The following is a 22,114-nucleotide window of genomic DNA, read 5'->3' as shown; positions in this document are numbered from 1 at the left end:
TAGGTTATCAAAAACTGAGGATACGAACTGTTTGTAAATCTGAACTTCGTTAAATGAGAACCAACCGGTTCACAATGGTTTTGGGGTATAACTTTACCATTAACTCCATTTTTTTAAATAGTTTATATAATGTCCCGTGTGTGCCAACTTATAAGTTACTTATAACTTATAAGTCCGTAACAACTTATCACGGAGTATTTGTCGACCCAACTTATAAGTTGGATTTACAACTTATAAGCTGATAAGTTGAATGTTAGTAACAACGTACTTTTTCTCAACTTATTTTGAATTTTTGTTTTTTTATTAACTTCAGTTTTAAAAAAAAATGTGTTCTAAACTATTTTTCTAATATAATAATCACGAATTAAGATAACTTTATTTATAATTTATTTATTTTTGTTCAATTAAGTAAAAAAATTCTGACTTTTATCCAAACACTTATACAACTTATAAATATTTATCTACTTATCACTTATAAGACATTTATTCATTTTAAGTCATAAGTTATTTATTTTAATATTTCCCAAACGAGCACCATATTTAAGTGTCTTAGTGGTGAGAATCTTAAGCATCTTTAAAAAGAACACGTAAATTATGATTGTGGTAGTATAAAAAATAGGACCGATTATTCAGTAATTACTTTTTCAGTATTCAAATTGTAAACTCTGTAAAATCATGTTGTTAATCTGGTCAACTCCATTTTTTTAAATAGTTTATATCATATTTAAGTGTCTTAACTACAAGAAACAGCTCTATCAGCGACCGCATTCTGTAGCAGAAAGCTATTAGCGACCAACTGCCGTCGCTGAAATCTGTCGCATATAAACTGGTCGCTGGAGTGCATTTCAGCGACGTCTTTTAGCGACCGTTCTTCTAGCGACTACCATTAGCGACCGACGCCGTCACTAAGCTGAGTCAGCATCAATCTAACATGAGTTGACGTGGAGGAGACTACTTCTGCGACGAAAATCTGACGCAAACTTTGGTTACGGCTTTTAGCGACCAAATGTCGTCGCTGGTATTTGCGACCACAATTTGCTACCAAAAGCTGTCGCTAATATAGACGACCAATATTTGTTACTAATTTTCAGTCGCTAAATGTAACATTTTTGAGACCGTCTTTTAGCTACTGAATTCGGTCGCTAATGCCTGCGACAAGCTTTGGCTACCACTTTTTGGTCGCTAAAAATCATGTGAATTTTGTCAAAATTGGGCTACTAAATTCGGTTGCTAAAATGATTTTCAAAAATTTAAATAATTTCCTGTTCCAGCATATTCCATAATATTTTTACCTATTTTCCGAACACATATACAATAAAACAACCAATCTACTTTGGAAAACATATTTCCAAAATTATAAACATTTGCTAGAAAATAAATATCCAGATTGGGTTAATGTAATTCAAATATTTTTACAATAATAAGAAAATAAACAAGACAATTATAAGTTCAAGTGTCAGCCAAGTACAAAAGTAGAACACTGAAATCTAAAGCAACTAAGTTCGAGTATAAAAGGAAAACATAAATGGGAATGAGACACACTAAGAAAATATTCCAAACACGTCATCACAATCATCGCGATGTGTCGGGCTTTCTAACTGTCTTTGGCAAGGTTGTCTGGCACACTTCTACCAAAACAAAGTAGATATAATCGAAACCTGCTCATCCTCCTACCTAAAACGTTTCTGAAAAAAAATTACCAACGAATATAATTACACATTATTTTCTATAAACAATAATGAATGACAGATGATTGCAAGTACATATTTACAACAGACTATATTCGTTGACATAAGCATATAGATTTAAAAAAACAATAAAATTACAATATTGAGAAGATCAAATAAAATAAAGTTTTCTCCCCAAATACAACAGGACTTCAGTTTTATTTGATGCAGGGTTCAAGAAATTTTGGACTTCTCTGTATTTATATTAATATCTCTCAAATACTTAGTTTTTATTTTCTCTTATTCAATCTTAATGGCACCGAAGAGACAAAAAATGCAAGTAGGCAGCAGCACCACCGATTCTTCATCTGCGGGTGGTGCGAGGCCAAGGTTTTCAACTCCTGAGGCTGAAGAGGAGTACACGAGGCTTCTCTCGACGCCTATTTCTAAGGAGCGAGGTTTTCTGCCATCACGGAAGGATGGTAAGCTGTTGGAGATTATTCTTGAGATGGGTTGGGTTCCTTTTTGTGAGGCTCCCGCTGCTGTGCCCATGAGTGTTGTGCGGGAGTTCTATGCTAACGCTAAGGCAGAGAAGAATGGCTTTACGGTGGTTAGGGGGATGACTGTAGAGTATATTACTGATGTGATTAGGAGGGTGATTGAGTAGCCCGTGAGGAAGCCCGGTCAGGACACTCGGAACGATAAGACTCCCGAGGACTTCAAATTGGATCTGATCATTGCGACTCTGTGGTGTGCCTAAGACTCACTGGAAGTTCAAGAGGGGCACTACTGATTACTCCACGTTCCCTGCGTCGTGCATGAACAGGTTTGCACAGGATTGGAACTCGTTTATTTGTGCTAACATCATTCCATCTTCGCATGTGCATGAGATTACTGTGGAGCGTGCTCGTCTGCTATGGGGTATTCTTCAGGGCGATTACATTGATTTTGGGGATGATGATTTATCAGGGGATGTTGAGATTCTTGAGAGGAGGTACTACATGTGCTATTCCGTATGCGTCCGTTGTGACGAAGTTGCACGTGGTAGTTATTGTTCATTGGCCCGCACATGAGCAGCTGCAGCTTCCCAGTGCTCCTATCGACAGTTCTACACTATTGAGTATGCAGGAGTGGTATGGAGGGAAGCCCGATCCTAAGGGGCTTGGGTATTCATATGATCATTTTCCAGGTGGCGTGCCTATGGATCAGGCTACTGCGGGAGGTTCTTCACAGGCTCGTAGAGCAGCTTGGAGAGCTTAGTTAGGAGAGGAGGCTGGTTCGTCGCAACAGCAGCAGGAGGCAGCAGGAGCAGAGGTTGGAGCTGGTTTGAGTTCGACGCACTATAGGCGTCTAGCGCGGAGGATGGATGCGATGCACGACATCCATAGTCGGTTTGCACATGATCTCACCCAGGCACTTGGGACAGCTTTCAGAGCCCCCGGTGTTGACATCCAGTGGCCAGTATTTGGTGAGGATTCTGTGTATCCACCTCCCGATACTCCTGACACTCCACCCGTTGAGGGTGAGGATTCTGATTCGCAGTAGGTATTCCTGAATTCCTTACTATTACCTTCACCGAGGATAATAAATATTTTAAGTTTCGAGGAAGTAGTTGAAGGAATATGTTTTGTGTGAATCACATTTAGTTTGCATATTCATGATAGTTTAGTACATATAGTTTGCATATTTTTCTATGTAGTTTTTTTTAGTTTTGGTAGTTTTTATAATATTTTGTTCATTTAGTTTCATGCATGTGCACTATAACATGATCCCTTAGATAATTTTTCTGATTGAATTGGTGATATTGATGTTAGTGTAGTGATGTCGTATTTAGTGATGGTAAGTCTTATCGAACTGATTTGCATGATAGAGACACTTGTATTTCACTAAGTCTTAGAGGTTGCTAGAGTGCTAGATCATGATCTTGGTTTATTTGTTTGTCGAGGTTTGATCGCTTATTTATATTTAGAATTTTGGATATTCTCTTAATAATAAAAGACATGGATTTTTAAAAATTGGAGAAAATTAGATTTCATTACTAGTTGTGTGACTAGGTGTCAAATGGCTAGTAGCCGGCTCATATTTATATGAGTAGTCTAGGGTTGAGCGAGATGGAGCGAAACACACTTATTCAGAAATTTGAAAAAAAAAGAAAAAAAAGAGAAAAAGAGAAAAAAAGAAAGAAAAAAGAAGAATAAGTGTTATGTATAATTGATCACGAGTGGGCTCTTCAGTACTCGAGTTATTAAGTTCTTAGGGGACTTTGTGCCTAGTGACCTAAGGCTTTTATAGTCTGGGATCCGCTAACCTAACGCTCGCTACATGGGTATTATTGTATAAGCCTTTTGTGGATCTCACTCATTGCACGATCAAATAAGCATAATTATGTTATTTTGTTGTGAATAAAAGCATGAATCCATGTTAAAATCCGATATAAGAATTGAAGTGTTATAAGTTATTTTGAGTCTAGCTTTTATTCTATTTATAAATTTGCGATTGCTTTGATAAGTAATGAGTCATGATTGTTGATCTAGTTGCGATAGTATGTCTAAAAGCAGTTGTACACACGCACGTCTCTGGTTTGTAGGTTGATTTGTGAGATTTGATTGATCTTTATATGAATAACTGCATTTGCTGAGGTGTTGCTTGTTAATTGGTTTATTTATTCTATGAGGATCGTTGCATTCATTTAGTTGTATTCATGCATTTCTATTTCTTGTTTTTTTTAGTCTACTTATGCTTGAGGACAAACATCGATTCAAGTTTGGGGGTATGTTGAGTGGCATTTATGACACTTTATTACGCTTCTTAAAGCTTTGAATTGGTGTAATTGTACTCAAGTTATTGGTGTTATAATGTGTTTTCTAGTATTTTTGCATTTCAGGCATTAATATGAGAATTAGGTGAATTAACATTGATTTGATGCTAATAGGGTGTTAGGTTGGTGTCTAAAGGATAAAGCTCGCGAAGAACGGCTCAAATCTGCAAGAAAAAGAAGAAGTCAAAGTTTTGGCAAAAGCCCAGCGTGCCCGCGCTGATCAAGCACGCGGCCGCGCCAGGTCGGGTTTCAAGAATTCTGTTTTGAATAGACGACTGATTTCTAGACTTCTCTGCTGATCAAGGCTGGTATATAAATAACTTTAGGTCATTTTTAATAATATATCAAGCCAGAGACATATGAAGGAGAGCTGTAAGAAGACCGTGTTAGCACGATTCAACGGCGACGAAGAAGATCTTGTTTTTACTTGTGAATCTTTGTTCTAAGTTGTAACTTGGATGCTAGTTTTCTTATTTTTGAACCTTACTCTTGTTTCGTACTTGGTTTTGTTAATTTAGTATAAAGACTACGTTTATTATACCATGCTTTCATCGGAACCCACCTTGATGATGAGTCCGATAATGGGCTAATCGTTATCGTGGGGTTCTAACAGATTTATTTATGGATTTCTTTAGTTAATTTGTTTTGATGCCTTAGTATGTGGTGATTGTATGATAACCTAGTATTGGTTGTGCGTATTCATCTTATGAGCGTCATGAACTTATATGATAGTGTGTTAATTCTTAATGAAGCAAAAGTGAATTTAAGGATTTAGAACTTGCCATGCTAGGATAGGTTCATGTATTTGTTATGCATGATTTGTGGGTAATTTTAACCATCTTACTTGCCGTATATAATTAATATAGATAACTTGTGTTTAAACCGTTATGTTGTCAAATACTATAGACATATAGTGTCTCAATATAATTGGTGTCTATTAAGCTTCTATCTCTTTTGTGGATGTCTGGTAGTATGGTATTCGTGCAACGAAAGTTGGCGCTTATCAGTTTCGTGTTATCTGATTAGTGTTATCACCATTGCATGCTAAGATTAAGAACAATAAGGATATTGAATGAAGTATTTAATGAAGTTAGAGTCCCATGTTTGTCATATCTATTAATTCAGTCAATCTTATTCCCTTAGTTATAATTGTTAGTTTAATTCTTAGTTATGAACAACCTCAATTTGTTATCGTCTTAGTATTGAATAATAACCATACATTGTTGCTTAAGTGCATAAATTATTTAGTTAACCAAGCCAGTCTCTGTGGGAATGAACTAGAAAAGATTCTATATTACTTGCGAACGCGTATACTTGCGTGTATTATTAGCGCGTGTTTAGCGACTAACAATTAAAAGTGACACTATCCAAGCATGCTTTCGAATTCCTCATAACACTACTACTAAGCCACACACATATGCTAATTTAGTTACTTGCTTAATACTATTGGCTATGCACTTCCTACCACTAAGTTAAGTGAGATTAGAAGGCTAGGTCTTAGGAAAGAGTGGAGTTATCTGTGTGATGTAGTTACCAAAGTGTTTTCTGGTAAGGTAAGTAACTTTGATTCTGTCAATACTGCTATGCTTAACATGCTCTATATACTAAGCTTTTGTAGGGTGTGATTTGGTATCTTTCTTTTCTTTTCTCTAAAGTATTCCTGAGTTAGGACAGATAAGATGCCACCAGTAATCAGTTTTAGTAATTAGTAGGAATTATAAGCTTGAGAGATTGGTTAATAACTGTATTGTATCCAACACGAGCCATAAGGTCTGCCTGAATGTTATTCACCATTTTTTTATCCTGTTCTCAAGCTTAGGTATAGTATACATGCATCAAATTAAATTGTAGTAGCATAATAAATAAATTAACTAGCCTGATTAACAGTGAAATATGACTTCCAGAATGAAAATACAACACTCAGCTAGGTACCAAGTAGTTTTAGTATAAATATCTAGCAAGTACAAAATTCCTTACAGTGTTGCATTATTTTTCCAAATCTTCTAAGAGAATTTCATAAAGACATGCGGTTGGATCTAAAATAATATATAATTAAAAGAGTGGCCTTTTAGGCTTGTCTTTGTAGCCTTTGTTACTTTGACTCATGACACGAAATGCAGTCACTTGCTCCGTGTCAGATCCTTTGCCTGAACTGTGAACTCGTTGACAAATTGAGAGACCGCATATGAATTTAATTTAAATTTAATTTTTAAGTTCAGCAGGGGAAGTTTAATCTATTTATCTCGTTTCTTTATTACTTTTGTTATGTCCATATACTCATGATTAAAATTACATAATTTAAACTAATATCCTCTGAATTGGCTTGGATTATTATGACTAATCAATTGACATTTTAAAGTTTTCTACAAATAATATCTTGGTCGTATTTTTGTTTGCTAACAGGTATTTCATTAGAAAAAACTAATTCCCAGAACTCACCACAAGTACACTTGCATTGCAGAAGCAGATATCTGTATCAACGATAAATGAAAAAAAAGGCAAAAATATTCCACAATACTCCATTAATTATAAAAATAATATATAACTTAAATCATCTAAAAAATATACCTGAAATTCATCCCTAGCTGTATCCTTGTGGGAGACAGGAGTGTTGGCCCACGCAATCGCAGGAGTGGTCATTTTGAAGGCACAATTAAGAGATGCACTTCACGATTTTGTGGTATGCAAAATTACTGTAATATACAAGATTAAATAAAACAATAATTATGTACCACAAATAAATGCAACACACATGTCTTTCTCAGAGTCAAAATCACATGATCAGATCCTACAATCCAATAAGATATGACAAAACAAGAATGAATATAAACTGAACAATAAACATGAGTCAATTAAGTTGATGGTGTGTATATCTAATATACCTAAAAAAAACTAACACAAACTCTGAGCATTCAGTCTATATCTGAACTTTAAATGTAGTGATACTTGAAAAATTAATAATTTCTAAGTCATAGATATAACCGAGTATAAGTCATGTATGAAAGGTGTTTACTCAACTTGACACTTTGATCAGAACCTTAAAAATTAAACATACAATTATTTTTAGGCTATGACTACCTACATTTTAATTGGTTGGCTAACTATCAACTATACACTTGTTGAAATCTGATTAATATACGTGTGTGTCCGGATACATTAACATCGTCAAAAGGTGATAATTTTATGAGTGAACTAATAAATTGATGGTTTAAATTTATAATATTTTTAAGAGTGAACTAAGAGATTGTTAGAGATGCTCTAAGTTAATCACTTATCTTGATGATCAGATGTTCCTCAAACTTTAACATTGCAATATACTATTTTTTTAAATCAGTTCTACTAATGAGTAATGACTGAAATTGCACATTTGTAGAAATTTGAACTCCAGATAATCTTATCAAAAATCATGTATCAAAAGACTACCTCAACTACCAAATATATGATGGCTGCTGATCATCAAGGACCTACCTAAGTTCATGATGGCTGTTGAACTCTAAGTCAAAAAAAAGATTTTTTTCCTTATTCATGAGTTTTATCTTCTTCTTTTGTAATAGCTCTTGGACACCAGAAAAGGTTTACTTCTCTCTACTGTTTTTATTCCTTAAATTTCTACCCAGATTATCTCATTTTTTGAAAACTTAATCGCCTCACTGTTGTCAAAACCTTTGTATTATAGTATGAAATACAAAATAGGTAGTAATAATGATAATTAAATGCATTTATGGACTGCTATGATATCTATTAACTGAAATTTTCTTAGAAATTAATGCCGGAGAAATATTAAAACTACAGGAAGTTTGTATAGCCAATATAAGTCACAAGAGTAGATAAATGAGTAGATATGTACATGATGGACTAATACTAATGAGAGTGCAATGGTCTGGGTTTGTAGGGGCTTTTGGGACATTGATCGGTCCTGTACCCAAGGCAATTTGTCGGGGCCATTGCTTCAGAAACTATTAATTAAACCTTAATATCAGTAAAATACAAGTGCATACGTCGTGACAATTACAAGTCGTATAAGATAAAGTAGAAACGACTTTGAAAACTGACAATTACAACCTTAATTTCAGATACTAACCTTGAAAACTTACAATTACAGGTCCTGGGCACAAGTCTTTGTGGACAAAAATTTGTTCACAGGTATGCCAATATAGACCTAATCGATAGAAAGCTAACATACTTGCTCATTATATACTTATATCCTAATATCTAACAGTAAATTCTTAAAATTCTCTACTACGATTCTCCTAATAAAACCAAGACCTGGATAAACTTATTCTTTTTTGCTCCAAGAAAAAACTAAAAAAAATATTAATAAACTTAAATCACTGTAAATTACGATAAAAATAATCAATGTAGGTAACTAACATGGCAATAAAATTGTAATAATCAAAACAACATCCCTTCTATTAAGAGAGCAAAAGATTAATAAACTTACTTTTAACAACAAATTCATGTAATGTAAATGTAAATAGTAACAATTGAGCATAACTAGAAACTCAATAGATAACATCGTAATTCAATATTCCAGGTTCTTCTTTCAACTTGACAAAAACTCTCCTATAATTCATAAGAGTGTCCCTTTCCAATAAAAAATCAATACAAATCAATAGACAAAAGCTTTATTAAACAACTAACACATCATACCCATTAACACAATTAAGCATATATGTTAACACTCGTATACGATATGCATTAATTCTTATATATATATATATATATAGACACATAGACAAACAGATATGTACGCAAATATATGTGTGAAATTACTTGTAATTGGATGAATACTAGCCATAAGATGACTGGATCACAGTAGTTTGGGGAAGAAGACGGTTCATGGAGGGTTTTGACGTGCAAGAGTAATTGTAACCGGGTAATTATAATTGGGCCCAAGTAAAATAATATTTCTACTCATAAAATAGTATTTCGATAGGTCTTAATAATAAAATAGTATATAATTTTGTTATATATATATTAAAATAGCTAATTATTTTATAAATTTATATATTAATATTCTATAATTTTACTACTCATAAATCCTTTTATATATTCTTAATAATGAATATATATTTTTAAAGAAACAATATTAAATATAACTTTAAAATCAAGTTTAGATATATTTTTATTTATTGAGGTGCACTTGGTTGATAGACAAAATGCGAGTAGTATAAATATGTTAATCCGGACCCCTGACCGCCAAAATCAACTCATAATTCAGAATTTCGCAATATTTTAAAATTTTAAATAAATATTTTAAATAAAATACTTTTAATATATATATATATATACAAATCAAATACGGAGAGTTTAAGTCTATATGCATTTTATCCCTAACAACTTAACTAGTAAATAAAAGAAGTCATGTTTATTGATTATACAATGTATATCATCATATAATGGATTTTAAGGCTTTTGTTAATTAAAAAAAATCAAGGCATACTTTTCATATTTTAAATTCTTATAATTAATTTAAAAAAATAAGGCATAATTTAATTATATTATAATATAAATACTATTTTTGTATAAAAAATATTTATTATTATAATTAAAAAAATAATATTTTTAATACCCTGTTCTAGTTGCCGGGTCGTAGATTCCCATTTCTTCAAAATGATTATATATATAAACAAACTCAACTAGTAAATAAAAGTCATGTTTATCGACTATATAATGTATATCATCATAAAATTATTGGTCAAACTACAAGGCAATTTAAAAATTAAAAAAATAAAATTTAAAGCATATTTTTTGTATATTATATTTTCTAGTTATTTTTAATATAAATTTGAAGGCATATAATTAATTATATTAAAATTTAAAATTTATTTTAAAATAAATTTTAAATAAATAAATAACTAATTAAAAATTTTAATACCATATTATAGTTTTAGCAACAGGACGTGGTCGCAAATACTATTCAGTCGTTACGAAAATTGCGCCAAGATTTGTAAACAAAATTAATTCAAATAATTTGTTTTTGCGACTAGATGCGGTCGCTAATACCCGTCGGTCACTACTGGCCTGTGGTCGCTAGTTCAGCCACAATATGCGGTCGCTGATATTTACACTGATGTGGCACTTTCAGCTACCAAATGCAGTGGATAATAAAATTTCGGTCGCTAATAGTGAAGCGCCAAATTTTCCCATAATTTTTTTGGGTAAGATGGCGGTATAGCAACTGACTAGCTACGGGTGTCGGTCGCTGATCCCATGGTTAGCGACGCCATTACGGCGGTTGCAAATAGCGGTCGCCGGAAGCCAGGATTAGCTACCGACTGTGCGGTCGCTGATAAATCTGGTTGCAGATAAGGCTTTTTCTTGTAGTTTCTTCCCAGGTCTTCTTCTCTCTCACGTAAGCCAGAGCCTTGTCCGCGTGGCAGATGGTGTGTGTTTAACCTGCTAGGTAGGGGACTTTACAAAACAGAACCGGATGGGGGTTGTGTCTCCGTGGTAACTCCGGTATGAGAATAAGAATAGGGTTTTCTTGAAGAAGAAGAAGAGGGAAGAAGGGGTTACTCAAAATATGTATAGTGGTGTGTGTATATGTGTGTAGCAGTCAAATATTTTTCAACCCCGAAAACCCTTTTCTTGGGGCCTTTTATAGGCCTCAAGATTTAGGGGTTTAGGGGTTTGTACCTCTTCATCCTAGCCCTTGATCATTCTTGGTTGGTGAGTGATTGGACGGTTTGGATGGACTGTGGGGCCGGATGTCCTTCTTCCACCAGTGTTGTCTTGGGATCCTTACATATGGACGGCTGGGATGCAAAATTTCCATTTGGGGTAACATGAGACAGTTGACATTTTTGTCCTGTGCCACGTGTCCCCGGGGACCACCCCGGTGTGGGCCTGAGGTGTTCTCTGTCTAAGCTTTTGCTTTACTTTATTTGGGTTTGATTATTTATGGCCTATCATTTGCCTCCCACTCCCTTATGCGGGTTTTCCCGGATGGGGGAGTAGTCTTCTTTTCCGGAGTGTGTGTTATGACCTGCATGACTCAGAATTTTTTTTGCATTTTTCCTTTGATTTATGGGCCCCTAACCCCGGGGTATTGTTGGTTATAAGTCCCGGTGTTGTGTTTGGATTTGCATTTTTCCTTCGATTTATGGGCCCCTAACTTCGGGGTGTTGTTGGATACAAGTCCCCGGGGTTGTGTTTGGGTAGGCCCTATGGTTTTTGTCACTTGGAAAATTTTTGCATTTTTCCTTTGATTTATGGGCTCCTAACCCCGGGGTGTTGTTGGATACAAGTCCCCGGGGTTGTGTTTGGGTAAGCCTTTTGGTTTTTGTCACTTGGAAAAATTTTGCATTTTTCCTTTGATTTATGGGCCCCTAACCCTAGGGTGTTGTTGGATACAAGTCCCCGGGGTTGTGTTTGGGTAGGCCCTTTGGTTTTTGTCACTTGGAAAAGTTTTACATTTTCCCTTTAATTTATGGGCCCCTAATCTCGGGGTGTTGTTGGTTACAAGTCCCGGGGTTGTGTTTGGGTAGGCCTCATTATTGGCCTGCTGGGCATAGATGTGACAGGTTCAGAGTATTTTGGCATTTTTCCTGGAGTGTGAGGCGGCGGTTGAGTTTCCTGTTGGAATATATGTATACGTATGTATATATATGAAACGTTGAAGTCCCCCCCTTTTCTCCTCAAAAGTCGCGCATGTTAAATAATTACAGCTGTGTAATTATTAACTACGACGGTTATTATTTGGATGCACAGGATCCTGCCACGTGTCTGATTTCAGCGGCCCTAATTTTGGAAAGGTTGAGTGGGCTATTACCTCATTTGTGCCTGTAAATACCACTCCTTTGCCATTTCTTTTTTCTTTACGCAATTACAAACACCAAACACTCTCTATTTTCTTTCTTGAAGGCGAACTTCGAGATTCTTGCTCTTTAAAGTCGTTCAATTTCTCCTGCCTTCTTGTAAGTACTTGAACTCTGCCTTTCATTTTTTCTTTCTCATGATTGTGCTTTGAGTTAACATATATTTGTAGTCTGAGTTTTTCGAATGCATGCGTATCCAATATCGGGATCGGTTTACTTTTGTTGTGTCGAGTTTTGGCAAATTGAATGTGGTCTTGATGTTGTTCATTGTTTAGAGTTTTAAGCTTTGTTTGCATAAAAAACGATTGATGTTTATAGAGAACTGGGTTTGTTTTTGGCTCATGTATATGTAAAAAAAAGGGGTTTGATTTCGGCAAACACTAGGTTTGTGTTTTAATACTCATCGATGTTTTTTGTGATTTGTTGTAAGTATATATGTGTATGTATAGTCTGTATGATATATACTGGTGTTTCGATTCTATGGTTAATTGTTTCTGAGTAGCTTTCTGTTTTTTTCCCTGTTTCTTTTCTTTTCTTCCCGAAATGGCATAGACTCCGGGGTCATATGGTTAGGAGAGCAAGAGTGTTAAAACTAGCTAACCTTAAACGTAGGCCCGACCGTCCCCACTTCGGACTTCCTGACCATTCTTCTAGTGACTCTTTCCCGGAGCCTGATAATATGCCTCCCCGACTACAACCCGTAGTTGAGGAATTTCCCACCTTCCTTCTGTATCCTGGGCAGACCTTGGGTAGGAGAGATGAGTCTTGGGTAGACATAGACCACTACTTCATTCAGACTCGGGAGAATAGTCCTCCGCATGATTATTATTTTAGGGACCAATCTACTGCTTATAGGCCCGGGGGGAAAGAGCCTTATGATGGGGCGCGTATGGATGAGCTGTTTTATAATGCTCCGGGGACCTGATATGTTCCTTCTCCCCGTCATCCTGACCTACGCACGTACACCTCTGAGCAGATAAATGACCTGGTTAAGGCGGTATTTCATTTCGGGGATGAAAGGGAGTGGAGGTGGCCTGAACCCCATGAGAGGGTATATCACCGGCCCGTGGGTGGTTGGGTAGCGATTCCCTTAGAACATCTTCGTAGGATGAGGCCCAATCTTCACCAATTCACCAAGTCTCTATGTCGCGATGTCTACGGAATTCCCTTCACCCAACTGGCCCCGAACTCTATTAAGTGGATTTCTTGGTTCATGGCTTGCTGCCACATGAAAAATTACTTGCCCACCTTCAAGCTTTTCCATTATCTTTTTAAGATTAAAAAATGTACCCTTCCTCCTCTATTTGAGTTCACCTTTAATATAGATGGCTGCGGGTTCCCTACTGATGCCAAAAGCTCTCCCGTGTTCATGTTAAATTCACTCTGGGGCTGGCACCAGGAGTTCATCTTCGTCCGGGGTGGGGACCTAGAGTTTATGCCTGTGTATAAAAATGCTTTAAAAAATAACAGGTTCCCAACCGAGCGGCTCGGTGGAGCTGCCTTAGCGAAGATGTACGACTTTGTGGTGGCTCTGGGTGCACAGTGGACACATGATACTTTTCTAGATAACCAAACATTGTATAATGTGGGCTGTAAGTGTTTTACTCTGTAGTTATTCCCTTGTATTTTTTCTTGACATATAACTGTGCTCCGATGTCTCCTCCCTAAATTGTTGTTTCCTTGTGCAGGTCTCCCGTTGCTCAACCCTTTCCATCATGCCATCTTACAACAATTCAAGGATTTGGATGGTAGGTTCAAGAAGATCGGTGGTGCTGTGCAGCTGGATTCGGGGAAGAAGGTTGGTGTTGGTAGTGGCTCGCAGCCCGGGATATTGGTTCCTCGGGGAACAACGTAAGGCGGAGTGTTCCAGAGGTTACTACGCTTGTTATTCCGGGGCCCGAGGAGGTGGAGGTGCTGGAGTTGGAGGAAGAGGAAGTGGGCGCTCTAAACATTCGCAAGAGGAAGGCAGCGAAAGATGCGTCTGGTGGCTCCAGGACCCCCCAGCGGAGGAGGGTGGCTACCTCGACTCCTACTAAGGAGGAAAGCCAGAAGTTGGTAGAGGAGGATGCCCAGAAGAACTTCTTGGCCCGGATGACTCTTGACGATCGCCGGAACGAGATGTTTGACAATTATGCCTCCCCTGCTGATTTCGAGTGCTATGCCAAGGAAGATTAGGATACTTTCCTGGACCATCTCGTTCGGGATGTATCGGAGGTATGAGTACTCCTTTATCATCTTTACTCTTTTCCTTTTGTACCAGCACTTAGTCTTTTTTATTTCTTTTCAGGCTAACGCCCAGATCAGCGGCTGCTCTACAATCCTTCACAATTACCATGTAAGGGAGGCTAAGAATAAGGCTGCGGTGAAGGATTTGGCTGGCGAGAAGGAAAGATTCACCAAGTACAGGGAGGTGAAGGAGAGGGAATCCCGAGAGCATATGCAGGTCGTTGCTGAGGCGGTGAAAGCCCGGGAGGTTGCTGAGCTGGTAGTTGGATCCCTCCGGGCGGAGGTGGAGAACTTGAAGAAAAAGCTTGCTGCCAGGCCCCGGGCAAAGGAGGTCCTTGAGGCCTTTCGGGGTACTCCCGCCTACTATGAGGAGCTTAACAACAAGATCTTTGAGAAGGTTAATATCTGCTGGGACATCGCTTCTGCTTATCTGGCTAAGAATCCGGGCGGTGATATGGACGGGTTCATAGAGCTGTACCTTGCAGAAGAGCTTTGTCGTGAGGAAGCCAAAGCTGCTGGAGAGGGCATCTCCGAGGAGCAGCCACCTCCACCTCCCAAAGAGGTCCGTGAGAAGACTCCTCCTCCTCCCTAGAAATGAAGAATGAAGATCCAGGCTTCATGCCTTATAATTGTTTTCTTAGTCTGTTTACGTTCAAGACTTAGCCCTTGTGGCTTTTAAACTTGTTTCTTAAATTTTGTATGACTTTGGTTTGAATTTGGTCCAGGGCTTGTTTTGCCCCGGGTAAGCATGTAAATATATTTCCCTTTCTGTATTTGGTTTCTGCTATTTTTCGCTAAACATTTTCTAAGTACACTTGGTTGTGTGTTGTCCCCGGGAAGGGTTTAGAACTTTTAACAAAATAAAGAATTTTCTAAGTACACATGGTTTGTGTATTGGTCCCCGGGATGGGGTTAAAACTTTTAACTGAGTAAAAATTTCTAAGTAAACATGGTTTCTGCAATCGTCCCCGGGACGGGGTTGATTTCTATCTTACTGAAATTTTTCTAAGCTATATAGCGACAGTAAACAAGCAACATAATAAAATTACCTTAAGCTATGGGGTGCTCAAAGTGAAGTTTTTCATTCAAATCAAAGTAAAGCAAAAATTACATTCTGAGGTGAATGAGAAGAGTGTTTACATCAAGTTATCATAGCATAAAGTAGAGGTGACCCCAGAATGCGCACCTTGCCCTTACTGGAAGAACTTCCTTAGGCGGGCTCCGTACCAAGTATTTGGGACTTCGGTCCCGCTGAGATAGCTTAGCTTGTAGGTTCCTGGGCGGAGCACTTCCTTAACTATATAGGGCCCTTTCCAGTTGGGTTGCAGCTTCCCTTGATTGGTTGGGTCCAAAGCCTCGGTGTGCCGAAGTATCAAATCTCCCATTTCATACTCTCTGATTTTTGCCTTCTTTGCGAAGTAGAGATTTGTCTTTTCTTTATAGCTTTCCATCTTTTTTACAGCCCGATCTCTTACTTCATCCAGGAGCTCCAGGTTGGTCTTGAGGCCTTCAATGTTTGAGACTTCGTCAAAGTTGGTAACCCTGTAGGATTGGTACACGGGCTTCGGTGTCATAGGCAAGTTTGAAGGGGGTCTCTCCGGTTCCTGACCTTGGGGTGGTCCTATAGGACCACATGACTTTCGGGAGCTCATCTGGCCAAGTTTTCTTAGATTCTCCCAACCTTTTCTCCAGGCCCCAGAGTATGGTTCTGTTAGTCACTTCGACTTGTCCATTTCCTTGAGGGTGTGCTACGAATGCCCTTTTGTGCTCGATTCCGAGTTCTTTCAAATACGCTTCAAAGTCAGACCCAACGAACTGTGGACCATTATCGGAGACTATAACCACCAGGATCCTGAATCGCATAATGATTGAATCCATAAATTTGATACAATCTTGTTGATTGATTGTCCTCATGGCTTTAGCTTCTGCCCATTTCGTCATATAGTCAATGGCTACCAGAACGTAGTGGAGGTTGCTTTTTGCTCGGGGAAAGGGGCCCATGATATCTATGCCCCAAACGACAAATGGGATTGGAGATAACACCGAAGCTGGCAGGCTCAGGCTTTACTTAGGGACATTGCTGAATTTCTGGCACTGAGGGCATTTCTTGACATATGCGATGGAGTCGGAGTGGACTGTGGGCCAGTAGTATCCTTGCCTGATGACTTTGTAGGCCAGAGCTTTGGCTGCCAAGTGATCTCCACAGATGCCTTCATGAACTTCCCGGAGACAGTAGTTTGCTTCCTCTGGGTCTACACACTTCAAGGTGGGCGCTGAGAAGGTTCTTCTGTATAACTGGCCGTTTTTTAGGAAGAAACGGGCAGCCTTGTGCTTCAGATATTTGGCTTTGTTCTGGTCTTTCGGGAGCGTTCTGTCCCTCATATAGTCTATGTAAGGAGTCGTCCAGTTGTCTGGGCTGCTGATGCACAAGACCTCGGTCCGCTTTGTGCTAGGTGCCCCGAGCTCTTCAAAATATACCGAACTGCTGAGATCCGAGGTGTTCCGCACGAGCTTGGATAGCTCATCCTCCTTGGAGTTTTCTTCTCTGTTTATCTGGAGGATGGTGATATCGGGGATGGTTTCCAGGATATCTCGTACCATTGCTTGATATTGTGCCAATTTGGGATCTTTCGCAATATAGTCTCCACTGGTTTGCTTGACTACAATCTGAGAATCACTATAGATGATCATCTTCACCATCCTGAGAGATTTTGCTAATCTGAGCCCGGAGAGGAGTGCCTCATATTCAGCTTGATGGTTCGTTGCTTTGAAGGCAAATATTATTGCTTGTTTAATGGTGAAGCCTTCTAGGCTAATCAGAATGAGGCCTGCCCCGGACTTTTCGGCCGTTGATGATCCATCCACAAAGAGCTTCCAAGATTCTGTGCCCGGGTTGGTGTCTTCACGGTCAATCCCGCTGGGGGCAGGTGGTTGCTACTGGGGGAAGGTGCATTCCATAACGGATTCTGTCAGGGCCTGGGCCTTTATCGCCATCCGTGGCACAAACTTGATGTTAAACTGGCTTAACTCAATGGCCCAGTTGACTAGCCTCTCGGACGCGTCCAACTTGTGGATGATTTTCCTGAGTTGCTGATCTGTGATCACTCTAATTTCTCGGCCTTGGAAATATTGCCTTAACTTCCTACTAGAGTGTACGAGGGCCAAGGAAATTTTTTCCAAGTTTGGATACCTAGTCTCAGCATCTTTGGGGACTTGGCTAATATAGTAGATGGGGCTCTGGATTCCTCCTTCCTCCCGGATTAGAGCAGAAGAGACGGCTTTGGGGCCAGCGGTGATGTAAAGAGACAAAGGCTCTCCGGGCTTGGCTTTTGATAGCACCGGGGGGTTCATTAAATGTTGTTTAACTTCTTCAAAAGTTGTGTGGCATTCCGAAGTCCAATCTAACAATTTATTGTTCCGGGCGCCTTTCAGTAGTTCGAAGAATGGGATACATCTTTCCTCAAGCTTTGGGATGAACCTGCGTAGGGCCGCTAGGCATCCTGCCAACTTCTGGATGTCCTTCTGAGTGCGGGGTATCTTCATTTCCATTATGGCATTGATTTTTTCCGAGTTTGCTTCAATCCCTCTTTCACTGACTAGGAAGCCCAGGAATTTGCCTGAAGGTACCCCGAACGCGCGCATTTCTCCGGGTTCAACTTTATGTTGTACCTCCTCAAGTTGTTAAAACACTCCTTGAGGTCTTTGATATGATCCGGGATCGTGAGTGACTTGGAGGTCATGTCGTCTACGTAGGATTCCATATTCCTCGCTAGTTGACTTTTGAAGATGGTATTCATCATTTTCTAGGAGGTAGCCCCGGCATTGATGAGCCCGAAGGGCATCATGATAAAAGCGTAGACTGCCCGATGAGTAATGAAGGATGTTTTGGCGATGTCTTCGGGGTTCATGCGGACTTGGTTATACCCTGAGAAGGCGTCCATAAAGCTGAGCATCGTGTGACCCGAAGTCGCGTCGATTAGCTGATCGATATTGGGGAGGGGATATGAATCTTTTGGGCATGGAGCGTTGAGGCTTGTGTAATTGACACACATTCTCCACTTCTCATTCGGCTTCTTGACTAACACTACATTGGCTAGCCAGTCGGGGTACTTGATTTCGTAGATGATGTTGGCCTTAAGCAACTTCTCTACTTCTTCGTTTATAGCCAGTTGCCGCTTCGGGGCGAAGTTTCTCCTCTTCTATTTGATCGGCCTTTTCCGCGGGTCTACATCCAGATATGCATCGCCACAGACTGGTCTATCCCAAGCATGTCTTCCGGTGTCCATGCGAACACGTCCGCATATTCTTTTTACAGCAGGATAAGTTCTTTTTAGAAGGATGTCCCTAAGCCTTTTCAAATATTCAGCTTCTGGGTGGAGTTCCCGGGCTCCAACTCTATCTCCATAGTCTGTGCAGCAGGTTCTACCTTGGTCTTTTCCTTTACTTCCACAAATTTCTGTATCCGGCCATCAGCTTTGGTCACGCCGTACCCCTAATCCTCTACCATGTTGACGTCTAACCTTGGCCTTTTGCTGTGATGTTTACGATATTTCTTCCGGCTTTGGCCTTTGGGTAAGGCCATTGCCTTCTTCCTGTTTTCGTGTTCGGTTTCTGCCATTACTAAGGCCTGCCCATAGCATCTCCCGGACACGCCCTGGTTCCCTTTAAGTTATCTGATGCCTCCCGGGGTGGGAAACTTTAGCTTCAAATGGATTGTTGAAGGGATGGCCCGGAGCTTCGTGATGGTGGGCCTCCCCAAAATAATGTTATAGGAGGATGTAGCACTTATCACGTAGAATTTCATGACATGAGAGACTTGCTAGGGTGCGGTGCCGAAGACCATGGGGAGATATATTACCCCGCGGATCGGGATCATATAATTTCCAAATCCGTAGAGGGGGTCTTCGAGGCATGGGTTCATACGAAGGTGTCCCAACTTCATCCTGTTAAGTGTGTGCTAAAAAATAATGTTAGCCGAGGAACCATTATCGACCAAAATTATTTGTACCTCATTGTCGGTGATGTCGAGAGTCACGACTAGGGTTTGGTTATGCTCGGGATCTAGGCCTTCATATTCAGCGTTAGAGAAGTATATGGGTTCATCTTCAACAGGCTGGATCATCATGACATCACTATCCATGTCTGGGCTCCGGGGCGGGGAGGAGGTTCCCCCGAAGATCACGTTGACCACGTGCTTGCCGCTACTAGAGGACTTATCTTTGTCATTAAGTCTCCTTTGCAGATACTGGTTCATATTGCCTTTCTTGATCTGGTCTTCAATAAACATTTTGAAAGAGAAGCAGTTTTCCGTGGTATGGCCATGATCCTCATGATATCCGCAATGTTTGTCTCGCGCCCTGTTCTCAGGAGGTGCTAATAATGACTTTGGAGGGTAATAGAAAGGCTTCCCTTTGACCTCTCTTAAGATGTCAGCCCGGGGTCGGTTTAGTGGTGTTCATTCGGGCTCTGGCTTGGGCTCTCTCTTGGGCTTGGGTTTCCTTTCAATCCTCTGTCTGGAGTAGTTGTCCCGGGGTGGGGTTCCCTGAGACTGCTGTACATAATTGGTCTGCCTATCTGCCATGTACCTCTTTTCTTTTCTGTAGGAGGAGCGACATTCCGGGGACTCATCATCGTCCCAGATTCGCCTGTTGATCTTCATAGAGGTGAGGAAGTCATTTTCCTTGATAAACTTTGAAGCCATCGCATAAGCAGAAGCAAGGCTTTTGAGCTCTCTATGGATCAGGTCTTTGACATAGCCCTCGCATGAAACCGGGTGGAGGTTTTACCGGAAAATATTGACGGCTTCCTTTTCGTCAAGGTTAGAGAGCTGGTTGACTGCTTCTTGAAACCTCTTGATGAATTCTGGCAGAGTTTCTCTACTTCTTTGTTGAATGGTTTCCAAGTGGCACATCTAGAGCTCGTTCATGCGGTTTGCCCGAAATCTCTTTAAAAACATTTCCCGAAAATCTTTCTAAGAGTCGATGCTCCGGGAGGAGATTCTGCTAAACCATTTCTGCGCCCCTCCCTTTAGTGTTGAAGCAAAGAAACGGTACTTGGTGAGGTCGTTGTAATCGTATATATTTGAGATATGTTCAAAGTAGTTTAGATGCTCTTCGGGGTCGGCAAGCCCGTCAAAAGAATCAAAGTTGAAGTGTTTGAGGCTGGATTCCCTGGGGTGGACTCCAGTTTTCTTGTAAAGGGCGTGGCCGCCGCTCCGACTTCCACGTCTCACTCAACTTTTCTTTTGAGATCCCGGAGAGCCCGGGCCATCTGCTCCTGTTTAGATTCCTTCTCCTGCTCGAAATATGAGGTGACATGAACTCTGCGTGTCTTCTTCTTTTGTTTCGCCTCTTCCTTTTAGATCCTTTTTTCAATATTGGCCTTGGCCTTGGCTTCCTCTTCCTTCCGGATGCGGTCTCGGAGTGTAGCTCTCTTGATTTCATCCTGGGCGTCTTTTGATGGCCTCTTGGTTTTTCTAATTCGGTCCAAGACTGAGCATCGAGATTCTTCAGAATGTTCCTCCTGGTCCCCGGGGCGGGTTTCAGGAGTCTTGTGGTTCTTTTCCTTCCATAGGTCGAAAGCCGCTTGGATTTGCTCCGGGGTCATGTTCCGCCAAGGGTTTGTAGAAGTTTCTGCGTATTTGTGGGCTGCTTTCTCTAGAGTTAGTCTCTGGTCTCCGGGCTGGAGTTGAGATGAAGCACGAGTTATAGGGGGCTCCTCTTCTATCTCCTTCATCTCGCCATCCCTGGGTGGGACAACGGTGGGCTGAATAGTTCCCGAGACCGAAGTTTTGCTCTTTCTTGTGGCCATTTTTTCAGAACAGAGTATGGGAAACAATAGCAGAAGTGTAACAAGGTGTGTGACTGTTTTGGAAGGAAAGATACGAAAAATTAGTTGTGAAGAGAGTGAGGGTACTATTCTTACTTGGGAGGGGGTTTTCTTGACTCTTAGAGCTTTGTAACGTAACTGGAGACAGCACCACACCACCGGAGGTTCGTGCCCTCTGTTCTTACTTGTGAGGGGGTTTTCTTGACTCTTAGAGCTGTGTAACGTAACTGGAGACGGCACCACACCACCGGAGGTTCGTGCCCTCCTTCTAGTGCCAATGATAACTCTGTTTCTTCCCGGGTCTTCTCCTCTCTCATGTAAGCCAGAGCCCTGTCTGCATGGCAGATGGTGTGTGGTTAACCTGCTAGGTAGGGGACTCCGGTGTGAGAATAAGAATGGGGTTTTCTTGAAGAAGAAGAAGAAAAAGAAGAGGGAAGAAGGAGCTATTTAAAATATGTATAGTGGTGTGTGTATATGTGTGTAGCAGTCAAATATTTTTCAACCCCTAAAACCCTTTTCTTGGGGCCTTTTACATGCCTCAAGATTTAGGGTTTTAGGAGTTTGTACCTCTTCATCCTAACTCTTGATCATTCTTGGTTGATGAGTGATTGGACGGTTTGGATGGACTGTGGGGCCGGATGTCCTTCTTCCACCAGTGTTGTCTTGGGATGCAATTGTTCCATTTTGGCTAACATGAGACAGTTGACATTTTTGTCCTGTGCCACGTGGCCTTGGGGACCATCCCGGTTTGGGCC

General features: G+C 40.0%; 2 protein-coding genes and 1 long non-coding RNA gene across 3 annotated transcripts; all 3 read right to left on the bottom strand.

Moving 5' to 3' along the window:
* Nucleotides 1–1,562: 1,562 nt before the first annotated feature.
* On the bottom strand, nucleotides 1,563–9,370 carry LOC141684151 (uncharacterized). The gene is made up of 3 exons (XR_012560564.1): nucleotides 9,259–9,370; nucleotides 7,054–7,178; nucleotides 1,563–1,685 (listed from the first exon to the last, which is right to left on the bottom strand). It is a non-coding gene; the product is annotated as an uncharacterized LOC141684151 (long non-coding RNA).
* A 6,354-nt stretch (nucleotides 9,371–15,724) lies between these two features.
* On the bottom strand, nucleotides 15,725–16,532 carry LOC141685567 (uncharacterized). The gene is made up of 2 exons (XM_074490661.1): nucleotides 16,213–16,532; nucleotides 15,725–16,073 (listed from the first exon to the last, which is right to left on the bottom strand). Exons 1-2 carry the CDS (start codon nucleotides 16,530–16,532, stop codon nucleotides 15,725–15,727), a joined length of 669 nt encoding a protein of 222 aa, XP_074346762.1.
* Nucleotides 16,533–16,595: 63 nt separating this feature from the next.
* LOC141685566 (uncharacterized) lies at nucleotides 16,596–18,173 on the bottom strand. The gene is made up of 2 exons (XM_074490660.1): nucleotides 17,722–18,173; nucleotides 16,596–17,448 (listed from the first exon to the last, which is right to left on the bottom strand). The coding sequence occupies exons 1-2, from the start codon at nucleotides 18,171–18,173 to the stop codon at nucleotides 16,596–16,598; spliced, it is 1,305 nt and encodes a 434-aa protein (XP_074346761.1).
* Nucleotides 18,174–22,114: the final 3,941 nt, after the last annotated feature.

The sequence above is a fragment of the Apium graveolens genome, chromosome 9 (assembly GCF_009905375.1).
Source record: "Apium graveolens cultivar Ventura chromosome 9, ASM990537v1, whole genome shotgun sequence".
In the NCBI taxonomy this organism is placed as follows: domain Eukaryota; kingdom Viridiplantae; phylum Streptophyta; class Magnoliopsida; order Apiales; family Apiaceae; genus Apium; species Apium graveolens.
The sequence above is the reverse complement of the archived record's forward strand: the minus strand, read 5'-3'. Positions and strand labels throughout refer to the sequence as shown.